Raw genomic sequence first — 25,639 nt, 5'->3', positions numbered from 1 at the left:
TTTTTTGAGAATGAGAAGTTAAATAAATACACTAAAATTCATCAGAGAGCTAGCAAAGAAGCAGTATGTAAATTAGCAGAATACATGCACAGTCTTCATGCTAGAGTTCTGTTTTCTACCATGTTATCCATACTTGCAGCAAGGAAGCAAAGTTTCCACATGTAATATATATACTATTAATAAATATTTGTCACATTTTAGTAACATTACAGAAGGCTAATGGAACAGGTTAACTCCTTGGAAAGCAGCAGTGAAAATAGCTTGTGCAAATCTCTTATTGCAATGCCAATAGGAGTCAAGACAGTCAAAAAAGAAAGGTACCAAAACTTCCTTTCCCATTCCATTTGAACTGGTTGCCCACAATAGAAACAAACATTTCCTGTGACATTAAGTTGTCATCAGCTTCTGTGATTCCCAGTTCACTCAGTCTTTTCTTGTGCATCTGGCTCTTCTTTGCAGAAGTAGCCCCAAGTTCGTTTGCAATTTCATAATTGCCTTCAGTTTGTTCAGAAATCTGAGCTTGATCATAAAGCTCCAACTCATCAGTGACACACTCAGGTAGTTCTTCTTGCCTGAAGCCCTCTACGCAGGCTGTCTCATCACCTGACTGGGTAGTCTCTGTATTCCCTAAGTTGGGAAACAATAAGAATGTCATCAATCACACAAAACGCCCAAATAATTGAAAACTCCTGGAATTAAGTTTTCTTCAGGCTTTACATTTTCACCTTAACCCACTCACTTTTTGGATAACTACTTCGTGACAGTCACATATTTCAAATGCAGTCTAAGATGCTTAAGGAAAAGGTTTCTTCTTGAGATGACTAAGGTGCCAAGTGATAGTGATATTAGAGAAAATTACAGTGGGTTTGCACATCACGCTTAGTGACAGTTCTTGAATAACACATAGTAAGAGAAATACAGCTGTCACATTTTATTTACTGTAGAGAAAAAATTCTGTGCTGAAAGCACATCTCAGCTGTAATGCATGAAAGAAAAAATGAGCAGAGAATTATCATGAACCAGAAGAGCTGTAAGAAGCCATATCTGCGTTTTTGCTGGTCGCACCCTTGTTTCTGTATGACCTAAGGAGGCCATCAGTCATACAGGCTCTGCTTAGTAGGGAGCACAGATCAGGTGTGTAAGGACTTGATTATGAATCATGCAATCCAAAACCCTGGGTATACTAGACTTACTAGTTTTAGGAGTTTCTTCTAGGTCTTCCTATATACAAAAATACCTTTATTATATATATATATTTATCTATATAAATATATATAAATACCTTTATAATACCTATATAACAAAAATACCTTTTGTTCTCTCTGCTGAAGCATCCTTTACATCAGAGGGAATTGTTGGTCTAACTAGAACCACACCATATCCTTCATTATTATGGATCATATTATTGACCATGGTTATCTTGGGGATGTCATAATGTTCATCTAAGAAGTTCTACAGCAAAGAAATGGAAATCCAACATGTTACATCCAGCTAAAACGATGAAAAACATTCCAGTTTTAGGTAGAACCAGTTCTATATATCCGCTAAAATTTTATTATTTGCCTATGCAAGTGACACTGCAAATGGTATTTTCTTTCTAGCAGATAAGGAATAAAACAAGTATACTGCTTTGGTGGACCAATCCAGGCAAACACACACCATCATCATCATACATGACATGTGAGAGTTCTACCATAAACCAGCAAGGTTTGAGCCAACCTAAACACAATTAATTGCATTAATTCTAGCAACAAGCTTTTGAAAAACAAGAACATTCTCCCTTGAACTGACCTTTATAAGTATTCCCTCCTTGCAGTGGTGTATGCCATTGTCTAACAGGGTGCACGTACTACCTGGGTATATTTCCACACCAGCACCCTACAAGATAAAATTGACAGCAGTTCACAAATAGTAAGGGCACATTTCCAATTTAACTTGACAACTCCCTTGCAGATCTTTGTGTTCATCTACCAGTTTGCGCAATGCAAAATTGTGTTACCACTCCAGCTTCACAGCTTTATTAACCAACTTAAGCAGCAATACCCAAAGTTGAGGCCCCATGAATAATATTATTGCCACCAGTCCATAAAAGCCCTGGTAAAGAGTAAATGCACAGCTTTGCGTTACTTTCTTGTTCTTTAGCCATCCATCTCAACACTCAAAGTCCTATCAGTCTTCAAAATGTCCCAAACAGAGTTCAATGCCGTGTTTATCATCCTTCTGTAAGAATCAATGGACAAGACACCCAAAAAGGGCATTTCATTTGCAGAGCAAATGCAAGGTTTAATGAGAAAATTATTTATGGGCAGAGAAAACAGAAAATCACTTTAAAAGTATTGCAGGACATGAATCAGTCCAGCAACACAGCAACAATTATTTCACAGATGTCTTCTGTAACAACGTCGTTTTCATATCATCACACACAAATCAGCATGAGACACTTCAGTAGATACTATTGGAGGCTACAAGACCCCTGGGACCAATCTCTTAAACCCAATAACACGTAGTTGTCCAAAATGAATTTGTAAAGGTTCTCTCAAGAGTGACAGAAGTCGCCCTGTTACTGACTGTATTGTTCCCAAGCAGAAACCCTTTATTTTGATTCAGGAAATAAGCCAGAGTTAAGAATTTGTTTGTACCTTGGCACCATACAGATCTGAGTTTTTCATTAACAGCTCAGCTGATGTTCGTATTGTTATGCCTGTGGTTTCACATTGTAACACACAATTCTCCAGAGTGGTTTTCCCATGATGGACATCTACATACACAGAAAACAAATGTCGTTAAATGAATCAGTTACACAAAGGCGAACCCCTCCAACAGATAGATGGACTTGTAGCATTTTTGCAGCGTGAAAAAATTACTATTTTAATTTTATTCACTTCAGGTTAATTTTACTGACTTGCTCATGCATAGTTTGAACTCATCCCATTTTTCTAGTATAAGCGGGATATGTCTTAGAGTTTTTTTGGCTTTTTTTTTGAAAGTGAAAGCAACTATTAGTTTTATTACATTCCTAAGAGACTTTTGAATTAAGATATTAAATACATGTATACAGGTGTTAATAAACATTTTAACTTGTTTAAAACCAAATGTCTGTTGAGGCAAAGTATTAATTAGGACTTTCTGCAAAGTCAAAAGGCCATGGCAAATAAACTCCATAGACAGAATTTAGGATTATTTGAGCCTCATTTTGAATATGCTGTCAGCAAACAAAGTTCTATACTACTTCTACAGCATATGCCATTACTCAACGGAGAGCTGGCTGGGTTCAGCTACAGCTGAATGTTGCCATGGGGCTCTTTTGCGGAAAGAGGAATTATTTCCTTTTCCAAGTAGTCTGACAAAGGCTGTATCACTGTCAGAGTCAAGTTGCCTTAATAGCAAAAGAGTGATCAAGTCAAATGATCTTATCCAAGTATAAGAATAAAATGCAAGAGCCACAATAGCTTGAAAGTACAAAGAGTATAAGTTATTTCGATGTCCACATTATAAGTTAAAAAAAGGGGGAAGCCCTGAAACTGTAGGGCTCCTCTCTACAATATTTTAACACTAGTAAGCTCTAACACTAGGTCCCAACTTTAATTCTAACAGTAAAATAGGAAAGATTCACCAAAAGGTCCAAGATGTTTTTATACTTACTTAAAATCCCCTCCACAGCATCATGTTGCACTAACTTCAAACTGGAGATCCTTATATTAGCTCCTGTACAGTCAACAAAGTTGTCTCCTTTCCCTCGTTTTTCTATCACGATATCATCTGGCAGGCCATAGCCTTAAAGCAGAGGTGGGAGACACAAGTTTGATTAATAACTGGTAACAGTCAGGTGCTCAGCACATAACAGACATTTTATTTAAATAAGGACATTTAAAACTTGAGCTCTAATATCTTGAATAGGATTTTCCACCCAGGGGCCAGGCTACACCTTACATCCTGTCTGTACCAAGGTACAGGAACTCAAAATCAGAAGTTACCTTACTTGAATGACACACAATGAAGTGCAAAGTTATTTTAGACAGCTGAACAAAAGAGTAACTGAGCTCACGTTTGCCAAGGCCAAAGTTCCCACTCCCAAAAGTTACAACAGAGCAGGGAGATGCAGTAACCAAGGATACATAGGCACCTGCAATCTGCTTTCAACATACAGAAGTTCTCTAGAGCAGGCAGAGGTTCTAAAGAGTATGCAGGGAAAAAGCAGCCATGACCACAATACAAGGAAGCGAGTGCAAATGACTTCATGTTGTTAGTAAGCTTTACTTAACTTCCCTATTTAAATGAAACTTGGGTCAAAATTTGATGTTCCTGTGTTACATGGGCTTCCAGATTAATGCAGATTAAAAAGAAAGTTTCACAAGCATATGCCAACATTGATTTACTAAGCCATCCACAGTTGTCAGCATTCAACCACTTACAGGGAAATTTATGAGCATGTAAAGCTTTTATTGCTTGTCACTGACAAGAATCATGATAAGGAAAGCAATAATGCAACATCTATTAAAGCAGCATGAGTCCTATCATTTTCTGAAAGCACACACCAATTCAGATAAGAAGTGCCTGAGCAAGATGCTAGCTTTTAACCAAGTACATAAATAAATAAGTACTGTAATGTGCCAGTAGAAAGGTTAAAAAAAGAAAAAAAACTTTGAACAAGAGTTGGCAGAAAGTTTTAAAGACAGTCGATTTAATTCAAAGTTAAGTGATTGACACTTCAACACACTATATTATCTAGAAAATTTTTCCCACTGCTACTGATTCATGGTCATCCCTGGGGAGGACATGTCATGGGGCAGTTTACTTCCAGTATGTAAAAAGAGAGCACCGTGGGACAGCAAGCAGCATATCTAGTTTAACTTCACTCCACTACAGAAAGAGGATATTATCCAAGGCAAGAGTTTTAGGAATAATTGTCCTACAGACTTCCTGCAGTTTTTCCAACAATGCTTTCTGCTTGCTTTACACTTCGTCTTTGAAGCAGCTGCTCTAAGTGGTAAGAAGGAAGCTGGTGACAAGACAAAGAATAAAGAAGGAAAGATTGACCTGCTGTCAAGTGCTGTTCGATACACAGCACGGTCATGGCTGTGTGCCCTGCCTGTAAGCTACGTGACTCCACAGGAGCTAAAGGCAATTGTCATCCACTAACATGATCACAGATGTTAGATCAGCTGATGGTACGGCTTCCCACCCAGCTTGAACTACTGTACAAGTAGAAGGGAAGTTCTTAGGTGCCTTTGCTACACATTTTTGTCAAGTGTTAAAGTTACCTTTACCATGATTTCCTGCAGCTGCTACTGCTTTAACCTTATTTAGTTCTTGTCGGTTTTTACTTATCCCTGACTTACTAATCCTCATACTTTCAACCTCATTACTCACTTGCACAGTCGCTGGAAAAAAAGAAAAGCAAAGTGACATTACATCTTTGATGAGTCATCCCTTCATCCCAAAAAACGCCACCAAAACAGCCAGCTGTTCAGATTAGTGCCAGCAAAATGTTTCTTGATGCTCCTACTTGAAATATTTTTGGCTGCTACTGTTGCTATAAAGACTTCTCCAACAGGAGTCCATATAAGAAGATTAAATATCCTGACACCTATTCATTATTCAGAGAGTGGTTCGTACTAAAGATACATATTTACATGCCTTGCTCCTTAAAGTAGAGCAGCTCATCCTTTAATAGATGTGCTATTTCACCACTTGTGTTACTGTTTTCTCAAAGCTAGGAAAGCAACTGTCATAAATACCACCCCACACAATTTTAAAACAACGTCATTCTTGCAGATAAATAAAGCACTTGATTGAGGTCCTTTATCCTGCAGGTGCACTGTCTATCAGAATGCATACCTATATAAATCAAACATGCACAAGAGAAGGGCGAGAAAGAAAGTGACACTCAAAACAAGAAGGGGAAGAAAAACAAAGTTCAGAACAGAAGGAAATTAAACTCTCCGCCTTCTTCCCATTAAGAAGTTTTGACAAGATAAAAATGCAGCTAAATAAGTATCTGAACAGCTGAACAAGCCCCTGTGATATACAGACTATTATATTGCAACAGAGTGTGCATATCTAAAGCAGAGGAATTACACTGCGAAATCAAGAATTGTGAGGAAGAGACAGCAACATATCCTAGACAAGGCAGAAGTATTTATAACACAAATATTTCGCAGGAGAAATTGAGTCACATCTGCTGTGTCTGTTTCTACAGAATGCACACGCATCAAACCAACAGCTCCCTCCTCTACCCATGCGCTTCACGTAACACAGATTCACACTGGCAGCCCACGCACAGCTGACATGCTGTAGGTGTCACAAACCAAGTTCTAATGGCACCTGGCCCTTTCCCCTCTGTATTCACCAGTGCTATACTGGCAGTGAGTCTCAGGGTATACCTCTGAAGCAGATTAAGACATGCAAAGAATAACAAGGACATCTCTCAAGTACTCTTAAGTTACTGGCTCTAAAAACTGAAGCCTCTCAGAATCACTTTTGTGCTTCCTAGATCAAAAATAAAAATCAAGTCCCTCATGTTTCTGTTGAAGCCTCTCTATTATCTATATAATCAGGATTTATCCAGACAAATAGTTAGGAAGAAATGATGAAAATTTTGCAGTTTATTTGCAGAAGTAACTACGGCTAATGAAACAGCTTACTCCATCCTGCATTAGACATGGCTCTACAAGCAGGAATAGGAACACTTTGAAGAAAAAAGCAAACACTCCCACCAAACTCCACAAAAATCTTTATGCAGAGCTAGTTTAAGACATTCAGTTTGCTTTGTTTCAAGGACCTTTATGCTAGCAAACCTTCTAGTTCAATTGAATCAGCAATGCAGAACACGCCATCTACAACGTAATGACCGGGACAGATGATGACTGTGTCTCCTTCATAACAGGCATTTACAGCTGCCAGTGGATCATTGTGAAACTGTAGAAGACAAACAACATATTCAGCTCCTGAAGAATAGTACAAAAATGGATGCATTTATGCCCTGAAAGCTTGCTTTTCAATTAAATGTTGCTGCTTTTGTTCAAAATAAATCCTTTTAATGGTACCAAAAATACACAATTTCTACTTTGAATTCAAGAATCATAGCACTCTCTGGACTAAAACAGCCTTAAAGCATTCCTTTGATGTTTATGTCATGTCCATTCCCCCATGAGAAAACTGGGGCAGAGACACAGATTGAAGAGCATATGCACCGGAAAGCAAACCTCAATATGGCCTTGGTTCCAGGCCAGCATTTGAATTGTGCCTCAAGCAACTTGCCATGAATTAACTGAAGAAATAGATGACAGAAGGTAAAGAAAACAAAAAACACAAACAACTCAGTGACTACATTCGAGCTGGTCTGAACACTGACGTAACCCTTTGCTCCTGGTGCAAGTCACCCCAAAATAGAGTTCAGATTGCAGTGGCACACATGAGGTCCACATGGTCCTTTTTCTTGCACCAGGAGGGCAGGCTGATATCCTTCACAAATATTACTGGGGGATGCTGTATTGAAGGATAACAAATAGTACAGAAAAATTGCACATTTATTGCTTCCCAGCAAATTCCAGGCTAAGCACGGTGAGACCATTTTTCAATTGCCAAGTCAGAAAATCTGATTTATAGCCCAAAAGTTAATCCAGGACATTCCCTGTAGCTCCATTTTGCCCATCTGTAATTCATGAACTTGATCAGAATATAGCAAGCAGTTTCCTCTGAGCATGAGGAATCCAGACTGTTCTTAACTGCTGAAGTACTAAGTCCTGTCTGAATTCACTAAAATTAAACATAACTGCTCTAAAATAAATGTATCTCCTACACAGAACTAAAGCAACAGAATAACATTTCTTTCTTCAAGCTCTAGATCATTATCAGTAGCATCAACAGACACAGGTATTTCAAAACTAAATCTAAATACTACACCTTACCATGTCCCACTATAGAATTATTACAGAAGGTTTATCTCATTATTTCCTACACACAGGAAGGAAGCAGCTTGCATAGAGTACTCAGCTGACACGAATTAAAAGAAATTATTTGTATCAAGCAGTCTTACTACTTATTGTTTAAATTACAGTGCTTTTTTTGACTGACAAAAAAATAACACTGAAAATGTAGTATCTTGCACATGATAAATAAACTTATTCTTCCACATTGTTTCTTGATGAGACAAAAAAGTGTTAGCAGACAGAAAATTTCTGTTATTGTACCTGTATTTCTAGTTCTTGACCACAAGATTCAGGGCAAAGTTTGTCCCTTATCAATGACTGCAGCAGACCTGCCATCATGGTTGAGGATACAACATGAGTGATCTTGGTACCCGTTGGTCTCAGTCCTTTAGCTTGGAGACCACTGTATTTCTGGTAACCAAACACATACCTGAAACAAGAGCAAAGCCATCAGTTCTTTCTTTGGTAAAGAACGTCCATGTATAGTTTCCTATATGGCCCTCCTCCTTGCACAAACCCACCAAGTACCTCAGCAGAGGATTCTCAATTAGTTTTAGCTTTTGTTTTAAGTGCTCTATTTTCTCATACAATTTTAGTCCTTCCACCATGGAGACGTTTTCTACTTCTGAGTCTGAATCACTGCTTGATATGCTGTTCCTCACGTTTAAAAACTTCCTGTAAAGCTCTTCGCATTGAGACAACAGGTTCTGGTAATCGGCTACAAGCCCAGAAGGCACACGGTGTTCAAGGATGTCATAATGCCTGCAATTCAGAGCAAGGGGACAGTATATTTCACATTTACAATTTGAAAGATCAAATACAAACACAAAGAGAACCTGAGGAGTTCCGCATCCGTACTTTAGTCAACATTCTCTGCAGTCTATATTAACACTGCTCAAATTTTTGAAAGCAGCAAACCCAAAAATCTGAACAGACACAAACACATTACTTTTTAAGTAATGACAATCCGCCTTGAAAGATTATACGCAATCATCAGAAATTCATTCTAAAAGGCATAACCACAGCTATAAAAATAGTAAGAATTTAGATGGGAATTAGATAAAAAAAATCAGTCCATTTTTAAGCATTTGTTAGAAAAACTGAGAAAATCATGTCTGAAACATAAGGAAAATCCTATAATGTGAAGTCTCTATGAACAAAAACCTAAACAACTACCTAGACAAAAACATAGACTAAGAAAGGCATTATCAGCACCAGATGAAGATGTGAAGGCACTGCACAGTAAGTTTTGCACCATCCCAAGAGTAACCTCTACAAATTAAATCGTGGGTCAGAAAATGCCAGCTCAAAGTAGCACTGCCAAAGTCAGAAAGATGAGGACATCTGCCAGCTAGACTGTGCCAAGAACTCCAGGGCCAATCATGTAGGACCAATCATGATCACTACAAAAAATCTGGACAGCAATTAATGACACAAATAAAACAAGATTTAATTATCTCACAGCATTTTTGTAGGGAACCAACTGAACACAGTATAAATAGATCTATTGAAGAGGTTACATGAAATAAGCGCAAAGATGCTCCCTCAACTTTCAGAAGTTCTTTAAAGGGTTCACTTAAAGCATGCTGCAAAGAGCAAGAAAAATTGTAGTCAGAGCAGTCAATATCTACACAGTTCCAATAAGCAGTCTATACAGAAACACAAAGAGCCTCACAAAATTTTGGCAATGGGGTTATCAGAGGCAACAGAGTAAGTCAACTCAATGTGATTAACAGCAGAACGATTTATAGCAACATAGAAATATAAAATATTTGAAGGAAACTGAATGTTGTACATAAGCTGGGCCTGAAATGCATGCTCTACATTTTAGAGCTGGTCACTATGAAAGCGCATAAAACTATCTTGTTTTTTCCACCTTTAGTTAAACAGTTCATACAGCTTTACTTGCCTCAGAAGACTAGTAAAATCTAATGTGCAGTGTGAAGATACTGTCTGTTCTCATTAAAACACTGCACACCAGAGACCTAGAAAGTTTAAAGCATCGTATGTTCCCATGCGTTGAAGATTGTTTTATCTGAGTTGACACATCAGTGCTTAGATGACAACACAGGATAGCACCAACATCAGCGTAGCTTGGAGGACAGGCTTTGTATCCAGCATGGTATGGGAGAGTAAGCAAGGATAACATTTACTTTTCTGCTCGAAGACATTGTTTAAGCATTTTAGATTCCCACTAAAATGGCTGTAAGGCCATGCACAATGTTAAGAAAATAATAAAAACGTTATCCCATGGCACATAATTGCATTCTGGTTTCATTCCATGCAAAGTCTCCACAAGACTCCAAAAACTCAACAACAGAATAGCTGTTTGCTGGAGAATACAAGTATAAACACTTCAGAAACACGTATGATTTCCATACATAACACTTCCTCCTAACTTGTATGATCTCAGAAAAATACAGGCATATCAGAGACCTCAAATGTCGTATTGTGTCCTGTTTGAAAGAGTGGCTTGCAGCAGTGTGGATAATTACTCTAGTTTTCTTTGTAAAGCACAAGCTCTACGCTATATTGTAGCACATGTAATGCCTTATTCTAAGTAGCATTTCAGGGTAGGTTATAAATATTCATCGATGTAGTTCCTCAGCATCATAACAACAAACCTGGATCTGAATGACCATAATCTTCCAGATACTCACATTGCTAAGTTATAATAAGTAAAGAAAAGGAATTGAAAAATAACTCTCATGAAAGACTGAAGAAAAAGACAGCGTGTCAAATCTCAGGAGAAAACCTACGGTAAAAAAAAAAACAAAACACTTTTCAATTATTCGTTCCAGGTATGTTTTATGGCGTGCTTCGGTTATTTAGCACCCTCAAAAATATAACCGGATTGTGTCCTTGTGCACTGCTTCAGTTCCATATGGCTGGACAGCATTAAAAAAACACCTTCAGAAAACCTAATGCCAAGTAATCCCACTAGGGAAAGAAATACACATATTCCACCTTCAGCATGCCCAATTTACAAGCTTTTGTTTACATTCAGTTCCATTCTAGTTCTTATCCTATGCCCAAAGGTATCAGCGCATCCCACGCCAGCTTTAATTAGGATGCCAGCGTGCGGGAGGCTATCGCTGGGTTTGGAGCGCCATCTGATGGAAGGTCAAGGATTACAGGGAAAAACCGAGGGCTCAGAGATCAAGTGGCAACCTCAGTTGCACCTTCTTTCCATACAAAGTTCTGACCACCAGACAGTGAATGCTGCTGGAACGAACTTGATTTGATTTACTAGAGAACAGGGTTTTTTTTAAATCTAGTTGTGTCGCTCTTCCCACGTCACCTTTTCCTGTGGTTCTACCCTTATAATATCAGAGTCGTTGCACTTACAATCTCAGTCGAGGCTCAACACATCGCACAAAGTAATCAAAATCATCCTCCTCCTCTTCGTCCCAGGTCCTCCAGATGCACTGGTAGAAGAACCTTTCAAAGCAAAGTAAGCGTTTAATCACACGAAGCAGGCCACATTGACCTGAGCAGAGTCAACAGCACTGGAAACGCGAATGTAACCAATTTGAGAATTCATCTCGAAGCATCACCTCTCAAATTCCATGTTACTGTCCCTTAAACTATTGAGTATACATAGAATTCACCTTTCTTGTCTGTTGTTTAGCTGCATAAAGTTTTATTTTGTGTATCTAAGTTCAAAATTCATAATAGCCTGAGTCCTGCTTTCATCTAAAGAAAGTGAACAGCTGAAACCTGGATTTGAAAACAAGACTTACACTCTTAAGACCTTGAAGCTTTTTGGTTGTTTGGTTTTGGCCAAGCATCCTTCAGCTAAACTTTCTTATCAGCAATGAGTTTGTCACCTCCGTCATTCAAGCTTAGATTTCTACTACTGGATAATACTCAACAGAATGTCTCCTCTCCTTTTCCTCTCACACCCATCACTTCTGAAACAGTCCAATTTCTAGACAGGAAGGTCAGTCCTCCTATTTTAGATTTTTTCATCCAGTTCTACTGCCTTTTTGTAGACAGCTTTCAAACAGCATGTAGTACATGCAAGCAAGACAGACGAAAAAGAGAGAGAGATGATAAAGAAAGGAAAAGAAAATTGAAGTAGTAAGATGTGAACAGACACCTACAGAGCAAATTTAGGGGAGGAAGCGAAATGCAGAAAAGAAGAATGGGACAAAAAGAGGAAAAAATCCACCAAAATGTTATAGAAGAGAAAGGAGCACTGCACTACAGCCAGCAAGCTGATACAGCCCAAGTAAATCTGGGGTGGAGAAGAGTGGGAAAGCAACACCATTTTTTTTTTTTTTTTTGCCCCTTTTGACACAGAAAGCAGACTGACAATAAGCTGCAGCTAACTGTACCTTGTGATTGCATGATTACCTGTAGCTGCAGAGGACACCACAGATTTTCTTTGTGAGCGGGCTCCTCAGTACCAGTCATCACATTTACTTTGCAGAGCTTGGCTTGTGGAGCTGCCAGCACGACCACAAGAACTCAGGGCACCACCCATTGGATACTACCACAGTGTAATTTCTCAAGACAAAAATTAAACCTGGAGCATTTTCCTACCTGACATGCTCTACGGCTAGTGCTGTCTGGTCAAACTCTCCTGACTCATCATACACAACCCACAGCTCCTGCAGTGGTATCTGACGCTCCTTCAGCTCCAAGAGTTCCTGCATGCACTCCAAGGTAAAGGTGCTATCCCGTGACTCGCACAGGAAAGGCTCACTGAGGTGCACAACTGCTTTCAGAGCTGAGTACTCCACATCAACAACCTGTTGGAACAAATAGTTCTGAACATTTCTCAGAACGTTAGATTCAGCTGAGGAAGGCTAACACGGCGCGCACAAGTCAGCAGGCCATACTGCAAGTGCCAGCTGACCCACACAAACTGATGCACAACGCATAGTACAGCGAAGGCAATCTGTTCAGCTGGAGTGATAACCCCTGAATTAAGCCTCTCAGAACCACACATCTAGACCCTTTTCCACATTCATAACTTCGTTCAAGTCTCTCATAACACTCATACAAGGCCAGTAAGTTACTTCTCTCCTTGTTTTCTTGTTTTGTGTTTTTTTAAAAAACAGGCAAAAGCAGTATCCTCAGATTTAAACAAATCCATACCTTACAGTTCTTAGGGACTCCGTTGGGGCTCATTTTTCAAAGTGTCCAGCAGACACAAACAATCCAAAGAGTTAGTCTGAGCCAGTGAAAGCCATTTTGTCACCAATTGGGCTGAAAAGCTGAGGGGGTACAAACATCTTCCCTTTTTGAACACATAATGGAACTGCAAGTTTGAATATCCAAGGTTTGCACCAAGATGCATGTCTTGGACATTGAGAGACCTAGAAAAGGAGTATCCCAAACCAGCAATCCTCAGTGGGTCTATGACAGGAGTATGTGATGCAGAAGAGCTACTGTCAGTACCAAGGTGAGTTAAAAGGAAGAATTTTACTCATAAAAAAAACCCTGACAAATGATCAGAGCCTGACATTTGAAAAGACAACATTACAACAGCCAGCTCTGGACCAAGTATTTATCCCCTCCGCGCCCACGGAGTTCTACGTCACACTCACTCGCACTGACTTCATGTTCCCCCTTCCAGTTTCAAGCAAGGAGCCCTTTGTAAAACATTCTATTGCTCTAGCCATCATTGGGAATTAGATACGAAAACGTGACTATTTTCTACCAGCTCATAAACTTCATAGATAAATGATCTGTCTGTTACAGAGGTAAATGATGTTAATTGGAGACAAACGTCTGAGCAACTACATTTACCTCAACAAGGACCTCAAACACATTAGTGCGCCAGACTGCCTGCCATCCAGATGGTTCAAGAACCTTCTCCAGGTACTCAGCTGTGAATTCTTTCACCTCAGAAGCTTTGCAGTCAGCTAAAATGAAATTGAAGACAGCACATTTATGCAAGGAAATAACGAAAACTCCTTCAGATCATTGGAAAATGAAAGTCACCACAGTTGAAATGTTCCTCTACCACATCTAAAGTTGGACTTCATTCTGTTTGGTTCATGATAACCATCAGTATTTTTGCTGTCTCTCTCAGTAGTGAGAGAGCTGGAGAGTCATCTGTTTTGTGCTTCTCTGGAAGAAGAGATCCAGTACTCGGCCTTCCAGGTACAGGTTTCAGTGCTGCAGGTATTAAACAGCTAACCTGTGCCTTGTCTTAAACAGTCTTACTATACACAAAAAAGTTCTAATAAGATCAGTTAAAACACACCACTTTTTCCTTTCAATCATTCAAATTGTATTTATTCTTATTAAAACCATTGCCTCCTGGTCCACCAGCTAACGCAGCTGAGGTTGCAGCATAAGTGATGGCCAGTACATTACATCTTTTCTTGTCTCTGTTATTAAAAGAATCTCACAGTTTAGTATGAAATTGACTCCATTTAATGGGATCATTTAAACAGTCACTACAAGAAACCTGACTACATGTTCTTTTTCTACTAAGAAATTACTTACCCAAGATATAATCCTGATAAGCTTTAAATCGCTCGTAAAACAAAAGATGATCAGTGTGAAAAATATCTGGAAAAAGCACATTCCCATCTGGCACAGTTCTTCCTAAAGCAGTCCCTGGTTTGTCACGACTGCTGTAATCACTACAGGAATCATCATCTTCCTGAAGCAGATCTGGAGAGAAGAACAAAACAAACCCCACAAACTGTCAGTTCAATACAATCATCACTCACTCACTCCTCTATTCCCAAAGAATTTCTGTTCACCTCAAGACCTATCATGATCCTGCTTTTCTATAACACATCTTAAATTGTCCGAGCTGAAGAGACTATCTTACTTGGTTACTTGCTCTCTTCTTCAGAATATTTACCCTTTCCCGAGAGAGGATCTCCCTATTTGCTGCCACCTGCCCCAAGCTGCAGTTACATGCTAATGTACTTTGTTCTATACATAAGACCTAAAATCCTTTAGGTAATACGTTACCATTCGTGTACATATTATGCCTTGTTAGTACACTGCCAGCATCACCCAGACATGATATCTAGCAATAATCCAAATTATTTTGGAGCATGTATAAGATTCCACACACAACTGATCCAAAAGAATACACCTGATTACTGTAAGCAAAGAGCAAAACATGAGTAAGATGCACGATAAAACTGCAGATACTAGTCTCAGTTACAGGTGTATTTTCAAGTTGCCCTTTCCTTCTCTTTTAAGTCTTCTCCTGTTCTTCCATTGAAGCATCCTTTTTGTTTTTTAATAAAGAAATAAAGTCTCTACAGCTGAAGTCTCCATGAAAATTCCAAGCAACATCTTTAGACAAAAGGGGGACGGCGTTGTAATTTTTAGCCCACTTAAATAGACATTGATTGAGTCTTTACTTTGAAGGGCTCACTGCAATGATAGCACCCCTTTAGAAGTCTCCGAAAAAGTGCCCCCACTTGTGTTCTCATTAAAAACTCAGTGAACCCAGTCACTGTTGGTCTTACGGAATCTCTCAGGCCTGGACATCCGTAAGTTCAGAAAATATTAGAGAAATGACTGCAGTAAGTCAAACATGATGATTCAGGTTTGGTTTTTTTCTTTTTGTTAATATAATAGCTCGTATCATTCTCATTGTCCATAACTTGATTCTTTAACAATCCACAGGCCTCTGCATTTTCATTAGACTACAGTCTGACCTTTACTATATACCTAAAAAAAGACAAAAATCACCTTCTATTTCTAATACATTCCTTACATTTCAGGATGTGTTATGAAAGCTCACAGTTTTGACCTCAAATTTGTGAAAGTTCTTACACACCTGGAGACAAACTCAAGCAACAAAACAAAAATGAGAACCAATGTACGAGCCAATTACAAGTGCTTAGACAATATAATTTTTCTTTGTAGCAGAACCACTGTAATAACATGTAACGAAATGAAAAGGTCATTTTAATCATCAAGTATGATTTATGAAATATTTTAAAAGATTCCTGTAAAACAGTAGCTATGTTACATGTGCACTATAAGTAATAATTTTTTTCCTACACACCCATAATCGAATGCAGCACCTAGGATAGCAATATCCCACACAAGCCACACTATGAAATCCAGAGCACAGAATATGTTCCAGAACAAGCCATTTAATTTAGGTTGCTCTTTGTTTAGAAACTGCAAGCCTATAACCACATATCAGTAATGACCTAGCACTGAGCAATGACACTCAAGAATACTAAAAGCACCAATATTCCAATATTGTGCTATTAAAGCAGAGGAGGCACTTCCAGGAAAGCATTTTTCTTCTATCAGTACTTCAAACACATCCGTGTTCTTGGGCGCTGATTTAAATGTCGCCGGTGTCTACCTGAGACGCACACCGTAAGTTCATAATCAAAAGAACAAAAAAACGTTTTACTTTCCTGCGTTTATTTCCAAAGATATCCCTGTGTGCCCTCGCAGGGCATCATTTCCAGCCCGGTCCCCACCCCACGCACCAGCAGCCTCGCGAACCGAGGAGCGCCGAGCCGCTGCCTGGGGAGAACCCCGGGCACCGCATCCTCCCCACCGGCACTCGCACGGCGGCGGACCGGGTACCAGGAACGCTTTCCCCGTAAGGGCGGCCAAGCAGCAGGCTGCCCGGGAGGCTGCGCAATCTCCGTCCGCGGAGGCACTCAAGCCCCGGCCGGAGCCGCTCGCTCCGATCTCGCAGCCTCTCGCCCCACCGCAGCCGCTTCACGCCGCGGGGCAGCTTCCAGCGGCGGCTTTCGCCGCTGCAGGGCCGCCCCGGGCAAACCGCACTGCCCTAAGGCAGGCGGACAGTGCCCCCGGACCGCCTCGCCCTTTCCGAGCGGCGGCGGCAGCACCGGGACGCGCCCGGCCGCAGGTGGCCCCGCGCCTTCCTCCCCGCGGGCCGGGGAGCCCCTACCTGGCTTCGCCTCCTCGGCGCGCTCCGGCGGGCCAGCGCTGCTCACGGCCGGCAGCGGGGCCCGACCCGCCCCCTGCGGCCCCGCCGCCGCCGCCGCCGCCTCGCTCTCCGGCAGCTGCAGCCCCGGCTCGGCCATGCCGCCCGCGCGGCTCCGCCCGGTGAAATTTCAAACTTCCCCGGCAGCGCGCTCTCTGCAACGTCACCGCCAGCGGCCGCCCTGATTGGCTGGCGGCCGCAACGGAAGGGCGGGCAGCGCTGGGGCCGTTGCGCGCTCCCTGCGCGCGGCCGGGTGTGCCGGTGCGACAGTGCCCGCGGGCGCGTCCCCGGCGGTCGGGCGTGCGGCTCGTTGTGGGGCTCCAGCCGGGTGTTCCCGTTACCCGCAGTTGTGCCCGGCGGCGGGGATGACTGTGACCGGTACTCCCCCGTGTTCCAGGAGGCTGGCCGGGCTTCCTCTGGAGCAGGGTGGCAGCCGGAGAGGTCGGAAACGGAAAAGAAGGTTTCAAAACTTGCACCTGCCAGCCCTCGCCAAACCGTTAAACCGGCTCCGTTCTTAACTAGACAAAGCAGGAGTGCCGGCCAGGGCGGGCAGCGCCTGTTCAAAACCGGCTGGCGCCCGGCTTAGCGGTGGGTGTGCCTGGCCCTGCGGAGAGCGGTTCCCACAGCACTGCGGGAAGGGTCAGTGAAGCACGGCTGCGGAAATGTAAAAAAAAAAATCCAACAATCCCCCTCAAAAAATAACTAAAACCAAAATCGGACCATTAATTCACTGACCGACTTCTTCACATACCTCCAGGAAGACAGGCTTTGCTTTTGGCTCCGACCTTTAGCTACACAAAAGGCACCTGATGAAAATTTAAAGCACGGGGTTTTTTCCCCTCTTCATTTCTCAGTGCTTTCGACTTTGTGTCGCATCTATCGCGGCATTAGCATCTCTCATTTCTGTTTGACATCTCTCTACAACCTGTTTCACGACCCAGCTCTTCTCTTCAAGCCACTGTTTTGTCTTTTGAGCTCAGTTACCACAAGTGCCAAATAAGGATTAAAGTCAAAACGATGTAAGTAAGGTTGAGCTAAGCAGCTGTAAGACATCAATATTTAACTGAGTAGATATTCAGCAAAGATGAGGTGATTGCAGGTCATTAGGCAGGAACTAAAGAAAGAAAAAAACCCTCAAGATGCTCCAGGAAGAACATGCAGCCCTCTGTGCAATGTAGTTCAAAAGACCTGGAGGATCAGTGTCCTGCACCAGAAGACAGCCACACAGGTTTGGGACAGCACAGACCGTGTTCACTTAACGTACCCCTGCCGGTGCCGAAGCCAGGCGTGTAGGATTGCTGCTCTAGGCCGGGCTGTAGAGAGCTGCTCCTGGCAACTCAATCCTTTCACCACACAAAAACTGGCTTTGACCGGTATTAGCACCACAGGTCATTGGTGTTACCAACATCTTTAACAAGCGAGCAGTACACCGTAGAAATTTTAAATTGGGAAGCATTTATTTCCCCTCCAAACAATGGCTATTTTTAAATGTTTTTGAAACAGTTCCTTCAAAACACAAATGGCCACGAGGGGGCTGCCTTAGATTTCTAACACCAGGATTAACCAACCACCAGGATGGAGTTTCTCCATGTTTACTTTCCAAGTATTAATTCTTCTGCTGCAGCAGCGCAGTGCCTACAGCAGTTTACACATTCAGAGCAAACCAACAGCCCTGTTCATCCCAACATGACACGAGTCTGAGCTGCTGTAGGCTCACTGATATCAACCCTTGCTCATCATAACTCCAGAAGAAAAGAGAGTGTCTTAGTCCCCAAGACTTTTCTGCAGTATGCTGTCAGCATTTAACCATTATACTGGGCGTGCATATTTAACCGTACCCATGTAGTTTTCATCTGTCATAATTAGTTACAAAATTACACTAAAACATCTAAATCTCTCTCAAAAGCTTTTTTTTTTTTTTTTCTGGTAAGGTCAGCTTTCAAAGCAGAGCGTGTTTCTAAACAAAGTGTCTGTAAATTGGTAAGTTTCAAGTAATTAAGAACTGGGAGTTTGTTCCTACCAACCATTGAACATGGTATTATATTTGAAATGGGATGCTCCATATTTAAAAAGTGACACAGGTATTCATATAAATTCTCTGCTATAAATCCACAGCATTGAGATTCTGCAGTAGGTAACATGCACTTGTTATATTCACCCAGAAGAATGTCTCTGATATGAAGGAAACTTCACTGAATAAATAAGGGGTTTGAATTCAACCTCAGCAACATGTACTAGCAAAATTGTATTCAAGCTGTACACTGAGTCAAGAGGAGTGGAGTAGTGGTTAAAAGGAGAAAAAAGGGGGTAAGAAATAGTCTAACAGAGAGGAAAGACAATGGAGAAACAGCAATAAGAACTTTCACAATAGGAACGGTAAGGAAGAGAATATTTGGAAAGAAAAGTACTAGAAAAGGGATGTTCCTCTCCACCAAGAAGGTGGAGGTTCCTCTCCACCATCTTTTGGCAGCCAGATCTAAGCTACCCTGGTGGGACGTTCCTTTCCTTACACTTTTTTCAATACCTAGAATGAAAAGAGACTATCAGCATGAAAGGACAGAAATAGCAAACAAGAGAAAAAAAAAAAACAAACACAAAAACAAGAAAGGCCAAATAAAAGGGAGGAAAAGCAGAATGCCAAAGATAGCCTGGGAGATACACAAGAAGCTGGAACGAGTCTCAGAAAAAAATCAGAAAATGATTTTGTGACTACAGGAGCATGTGAATAAGCTTTTTTCCCAACCACAGGAGCTAAATAAAGGATTCAATAAAAAGCATGAGGTGGATACAAAAGGAAAGAAAAGGGGTAACAAGTGAACAACAAGCAAAAAACTCATTCCATTATATATTTTAGATGTCTGCTGTTAAATCTTCGCTATTACATATTTATGTATACAACCTTAGGCCTACAGTCTTGCCTGTACATATATCTTTATGCATGGAGTAACTGTATAATCATAGTAACTATATAGCTGTAAAGACATGGGTATGTAGGTTCCCATATTATTTAAATATTCAGATTTTTTTTTTCTTTAAGTAGATACGATGAATTAAGGGACTCATCAGGGCTCACAATGGGAAGATCAGTTCTTTGACATCTAGGTGAAACACTGGCTACAGCATTTTGAACAGAACAGTCTATTTACTCCTATCTCTTCAGTTTTCAGCATAGCTGGAGGCAGAATGTGTTTTACTATCTAAGACACTTCCATAATTAACAAGGTTAATTAGCCCCAATCCTTGCAACAGAGCTGTTTTACTTCAAAGAAGTACAGTCCTGGTGGAGACTGCTGCTGCAGGCAACCAAGTGATGGATTGATCAAGCTCCATTGTGTCCAAAAAACTCCACCACAGTTGGTTTCTTTCCCCTCATATTGGAAATAGAAACTCAGTCCTTGTATTGTTGGAAACCTTCCACTTTCCAGCTTGAATATACATGCACAATTCAGACCATCAGCTGTTTTCTTGAGCTTAAACAGTTCTTTTTCTCCCTTCAATGTTTATCCACCCAGTTTATTCTTAGGCATGAATTAGCACTCTCCTGAACCTCTTTTGGTAGTCACAATCTCTCTCCTTTTGCATGGCAGGCTCTCCACTCTTCTCATCTCACTAGTTGGCCTTCTTTGCACTTTTCTCTAAGCTTATTTTTCTCTTGAATAAGAGCAACCAGGTCTGTGTGAAGTGCAGAGGACTGGCAAGACTTTACATGGAACATTAATGCTCCTGAGTTTGAAAGGAGGAAGAGAAAGTGGTTGCCCTCACACTCTGTACTCGGCTCTCACACTTTTGAATGAAATCTCATTGCTATTGCTCCTGTCAATGACATGTGTCACATCAGTCACCCAGATGCTTCTAAAACCCCTGGCCTTATCTTCAGCCCAAATATATTTGCTCAGTTGTCCTTCCCTGGAACTATTAAAACAGTGAGAAGTGCTAGTATGCAGAACTCTGACTTTTGAAATCTGAAGTGGACCTTCACTGAAAAACATGACACAGCAAATACAGTTTGTAAATCACAGCAGGCCATTAATTGCTTTATAGAAATTAATGCAAGTGCAGCTACGTAAACCTAAGAAAATGCAGAGAGGAACTAGTGTCTCAGTACTGAAAGATAATTTTCTTTTGGTATTTCATGAGTTTTAACTGAAGGAACACAACAGCGAACCAGGTCCCACGTGGGATTTGGCCAGTCTGGGTGTCCTGACAACATGCACGTCACAAGCAGGCAAATTACGGTAGCTCTAATGCAGGCAAATCGGAAAACGACTATGGAATGTGTGGAATAAGCAGTTGAGACAAGCCAGCAGAGATGTGATAGTGATGGGAAGGAAACAACAAATAAACACAAAAGACCTCAAAAAAATCTAAAAATCTAAAAAATCTAAAATCTGCTACATAAGACAGTAAAAAAAATTCTGTGTACTTTTCCTTGTCTTGACACAAATTTTCTTTGTTGCCATGGCAATCACTTTAGTCTCTCGAGGCCTCCATTTGCCCAGTATAAAATGCAGACAATATTTTTTACTGCATATGTTTAATTAATTCATTTGCGAATCTCTTTTATGTCTGGGGATGAATGGTGTCACACAACTGTAGATTGCTGTTAATTAGTTGGGTTATTAGCTATAACAGATCTTCTTTGACAGGTATTTCATCAGGCTTCAGACTTCTTTTTATAGCTGTATAAACTTAAATCATTGTAAGCCTAAATAAATTGAATCTAACCAGAAAAGCAATTAAACTCTTGAAAACCTGTATAGTTTCATTCTCTCAAAAAGTCAAATCAAATTATTTTTTATGAACTATTTTGGAGCTTCACATATGAGTTCTCATCCAAATGTCTACATTTATCATAGATGGAGCCGTATCACCGAGATGAAGATATCTGACTTCCAGAAGTCAGAAAAATTAGAGCTGGAAATCACCTGCTTGCATCACTCCTTCTCTCTTTATTAACAGAGGATGCTTTCTTAAGTGTTTTCTCTAGTGTGATTCGAGTAGTTTTCAGAATCTTCTCAATATTGGCTTCTTCAGGAAAGTACTGAGTGGCCTTAGGATTGGTCTAACGGCCACCTTATATGTTAAAATCCCAATAACAGCATTGCTTATTTGTGTTTTCCTGTTTATAGATCCTTCTTTTCTTGCAATTCACCTTAACATTCCAAGATTCTTACTACTTTGCCTGCTCAGCGTTTAGTTTTTCTTAACAACAAACATGCCTGGTATTGCTAACTCTTTAATTTTCAGAAATGCAAGTTTTAGCTGACTGATGTTGCAAACTGAACCTTTGCTCCTCTTATCGAGGAGTTGGTAAACAGTATTAGTCTTTTTTCCAGGCTTTGGAACAGGTTGCCCAGAGAAGTTGTAGATGCCCCATCCCTGGAAGTGTTCAAGGCCAGGTGGGATGAAGCTTTGGGCAACCTGGTGTAGTGGAGGGTTTCCCTGCCCATGGCAGGGGGGCTGGAACTAGATGATCTTGTGATGTCCCTTCCAACGCAAACCATTCTATGATTCTATGATTCTATGATTTTTGCTCATTCAAGAGGATACTGAAGTTCTGTTTTCACTCACCCCTCCACATGTTTTCAAGTTCAATTGAAGAGCAGGCAAGGTGCTTCAGTAGGAGTAGAAAGGGGTTCCACTGAGGACTAATCCAATTTAGGTGGGTTTTTCCTTTCTTTTTTTTTTTTTTCCCATTATTTCACATATATTGAGACATATCTGCCTCTCAGCCATGCTTTCATCTCAGGGAACATCAATCTAGACATTGACTTACAGAAGGAATCTACATAATAATGGCAAATTCAAGTCTACGCAGATTACCTGAGTAAGACTCATGTGCAGCAGAAGTGCTGTTGATCGTGCTCCCTTAGTATTGGGGAGGCTCCTTCTCCAGGAGAAGGGCTGAAAAGAGCCCAGAAGCAATTCTTCAAAGTTGTCAAGAGCCCCAGAAGAACAGACCAAGCCTTACACAAGGTGTTCCTCAACTGACTGCAGAGATACAACAAGAATACAGCCCATAACAAAGTGTTTTCTTTCTCTGGACACCAATGATAGGCAGGCAGATTTTCCAACAGATGTTAAAATTGAAAAGGAGTGTTGATGGGAATAAATAGAGACTCTGGGCAAAAATGGAAACTGTAAACAGGCTTCAGCTTTATGACTAACACTATGAGATTTATTTATCAGGCATTTAACATTGTATAACAGAGGGACTGCTGTATTTTGCCCTATTACTGTCAAAGTTTTCATTGGCAGTAGTAAGAATAGGCATCGTTGCCATCACTGGTCCCTTAACTTTCTGCCTCCCTAGAGCTGCTGACCACATCTTTGAAATAATAGCAAAGATGCAGTGATTAAAGATAAGGATGAAATCATGATTACTGCAGATGCAGAACGCAACAAATCATTAGGCATAATTATGTCAGGAAGAAGGCATGCTTGAAAAGAATGCAAATTGCTTGCACTAGTGATTTCACATGATCTTGCACCTCTTCATTCACTGTAAACAAAACAAAACTAAATTTACTGATGATGCAAAAGAATGCAGCTGTTGGTGAAGGGATATGTTGTTTTGATCAATGCTTCCTTTCGTTTCAGTCAAAATTTTGAACATGGCTGTTTAAAAGCGATTCTCCTATAATTTTGTGATAGTTCAAGTACTTTAGACTCTTTTTTTCCAAAGGACAGCTGTGCCGTTATCTTGACAACTAATGTGTAGTAATGATGGCTCTTGGGTCTTAAAAATTAGCTACTAGAGTGTGTCAGAAAATAGATCAATTAGCCTGAAGTGATTTCTGGCAAACATTTGTCAGTGGGCTTATGATTATATCTTAACAGATGGTAGTTTGAAAGGTTGGAACTATCTGAAGTGTGCTACTTCGACTGATAGTCAGAACGGTGATAGGCAGCCAGTTCATTCTGGGCAATATAAGCCAGAAGAAAGTATGCACAGGCACGCAGGACTTTTCTAGTTGCTTTTCTGTTGTTGACTTGGTTTTCTGTGCTCTGCAATCTGCTTAGCAACTTGTGCATAACCACAATAATTTTACTACATACTACATAAATGTGTATATATAATAATGATGCACACTCAAATCATAGAGTCAACTCTTTTTCTAATGGAATTCTTAAAATATTTTGGAATTTTAACAATATGCTGAAGGCCTTTCAGGAAAAAAAAAAAGTTTCAGACAAACTACAGGTTTTCTGCTCAAATACAGCAGATACTGGAGCACATTCTAAGATCCATGGTTTATAAAACAATAGACCCAGTGATCCCTAACAACCACAATCTATTAATCTAGATAAAATTCATATGAATCTTACTTTTTATAGGTAGAATGGCATATATGCTTGCATTCATAGTTGTACACATTTCTAGATCCCCAAAAAATGTTAGTAACAAAAGACCAGGATGAAAGTTATTGTTTTGTGTGGGTACTATAGTTCGTAGAGGTGGGGTTGTTTCGTTGGGGTTTTTAAGTAAATAGAATACAATATGTTGCTTCTGGGAGACCAAAACCAGAAGCCAATTGGATCAAATTCAATTAACAGGACAGCTTATTTCAAAAAAGGAGCTTTATTTCCAAAATATCAAAACATATTTTGGTTATTTAGTGGAATTTTTTAGTTCAAATATGACAACGAAAATATGCATTTCAACTTGTATATACTATCTTTAAATTATTGATGTTGTTTGTTTGCTTTTTTTTTAGATATACTTTTTTTGTTTGTAGCAAAGGAGAACACTGTGTGCTGATGAGAATCCAATGCTATGTCTGTACAGTTAGGCTTTTTCACAAAATAACTGAAGATTGACCTTAAAATAAGAGTACTGCTAATGAACTGGCCCCTTGCTAGCTTTCCTTCTATCTTTCCAACACAGGAAAAACATAGAAAATATCCATCATTGCAAACAGACATGTATAAATAAAAATCCCCAATGTGAAATATAGTCTTAACTATTTCAAAAGTGTGCAAAGCCAGCAATTTTGCAAGTTCCCCTCAAACATAACATCTGTCGGTAACACTGTACTGTATAACGGGATCTCCCTAGGCTCAATCCAGTTTACAGCTTTACCTACCATGTAGAGCCACTATCACTATGCAACAACACTTACAGGAAACGCGCGGGTGTCTCAAAACTAGGGAGGATCAATCCTTACCACACCCTTGTGGGGCCTGCAAAATCTCATTTGCACAGAGGACCTGATTTCCCAGATCATCAATCACGCATGCTCAACTGTCTCAACTAGTAGGAGCTACGCTCAGGTAACCCCTGAGCAGCATTACGAGTAAACCAAATATTTTAAAATAGAGCATTAAAAGTTCACTCTTCAAGTTTTGTGTACTTTATGTGACCATTTGCAACTAAAAAGAAGACAGAGACATTTAAGCTTCTGCATTCCTCAAAACTTGAGGGATGTGTGAACTGAGTACTTTGGATTATACCCAAGGAGAATGGACACCAAAATGGCACATTAAATGCCCTGGTGGCAAATATGATGTAATGCTGATGGAAAGAAAACTGAGACACTCAGATGCATCAGTGCTTTTTGAATGAAATGCAGCCACTTAGCAAACCAGTCTCAAAGAGCAGCACGTCACCAAAAAGAACGTGTGTGCAAGGAACAGGGCAGAAGGCAACAGGCAAGTTAGCATGTTCTTACATATAGAGAGGAGAGGACACTGAAGTATTTGTGCCTTGCTCACCACACTGTCAAAAAATTAAGGGGAAATAGAAGACATTCTTTCTGTGTGTGACAAAAATGAATTAAGTCTGGAAAGACTTTGTACC

General features: G+C 40.4%; 1 protein-coding gene across 1 annotated transcript; it reads right to left on the bottom strand.

The window, feature by feature from the left end:
- Positions 1-304: 304 nt before the first annotated feature.
- SHCBP1 (SHC binding and spindle associated 1) lies at positions 305-16,939 on the bottom strand. The gene is made up of 13 exons (XM_086621254.1): positions 16,804-16,939; positions 14,397-14,567; positions 13,692-13,807; positions 12,480-12,688; positions 11,280-11,372; positions 8,460-8,693; positions 8,193-8,361; positions 6,798-6,918; positions 3,643-3,774; positions 2,640-2,758; positions 1,792-1,878; positions 1,311-1,452; positions 305-627 (listed from the first exon to the last, which is right to left on the bottom strand). The coding sequence occupies exons 1-13, from the start codon at positions 16,937-16,939 to the stop codon at positions 305-307; spliced, it is 2,052 nt and encodes a 683-aa protein (XP_086477380.1).
- Between the last annotated feature and the right edge of the window lie 8,700 nt (positions 16,940-25,639).

This window comes from Tauraco erythrolophus, chromosome 15, assembly GCF_009769465.1.
Source record: "Tauraco erythrolophus isolate bTauEry1 chromosome 15, bTauEry1.pri, whole genome shotgun sequence".
Classification (NCBI taxonomy): domain Eukaryota; kingdom Metazoa; phylum Chordata; class Aves; order Musophagiformes; family Musophagidae; genus Tauraco; species Tauraco erythrolophus.
This window is presented reverse-complemented; position numbering and strand designations above follow the sequence as displayed.

Coding starts and splice junctions, on each gene's coding strand:
- SHCBP1 (XM_086621254.1), bottom strand. CDS start 16,939: ATGGCCGAGCCGGGGCTGCAGCTGCCGGAGAGCGAGGCGGCGGCGGCG. Junction 11,373..12,479: donor CTAGCCGTAGAGCATGTCAG/GTAGGAAAATGC, acceptor TTGCTTTGAAAG/GTTCTTCTACCAGTGCATCT. Junction 8,362..8,459: donor ATTGAGAATCCTCTGCTGAG/GTACTTGGTGGG, acceptor CTCTTGTTTCAG/GTATGTGTTTGGTTACCAGA.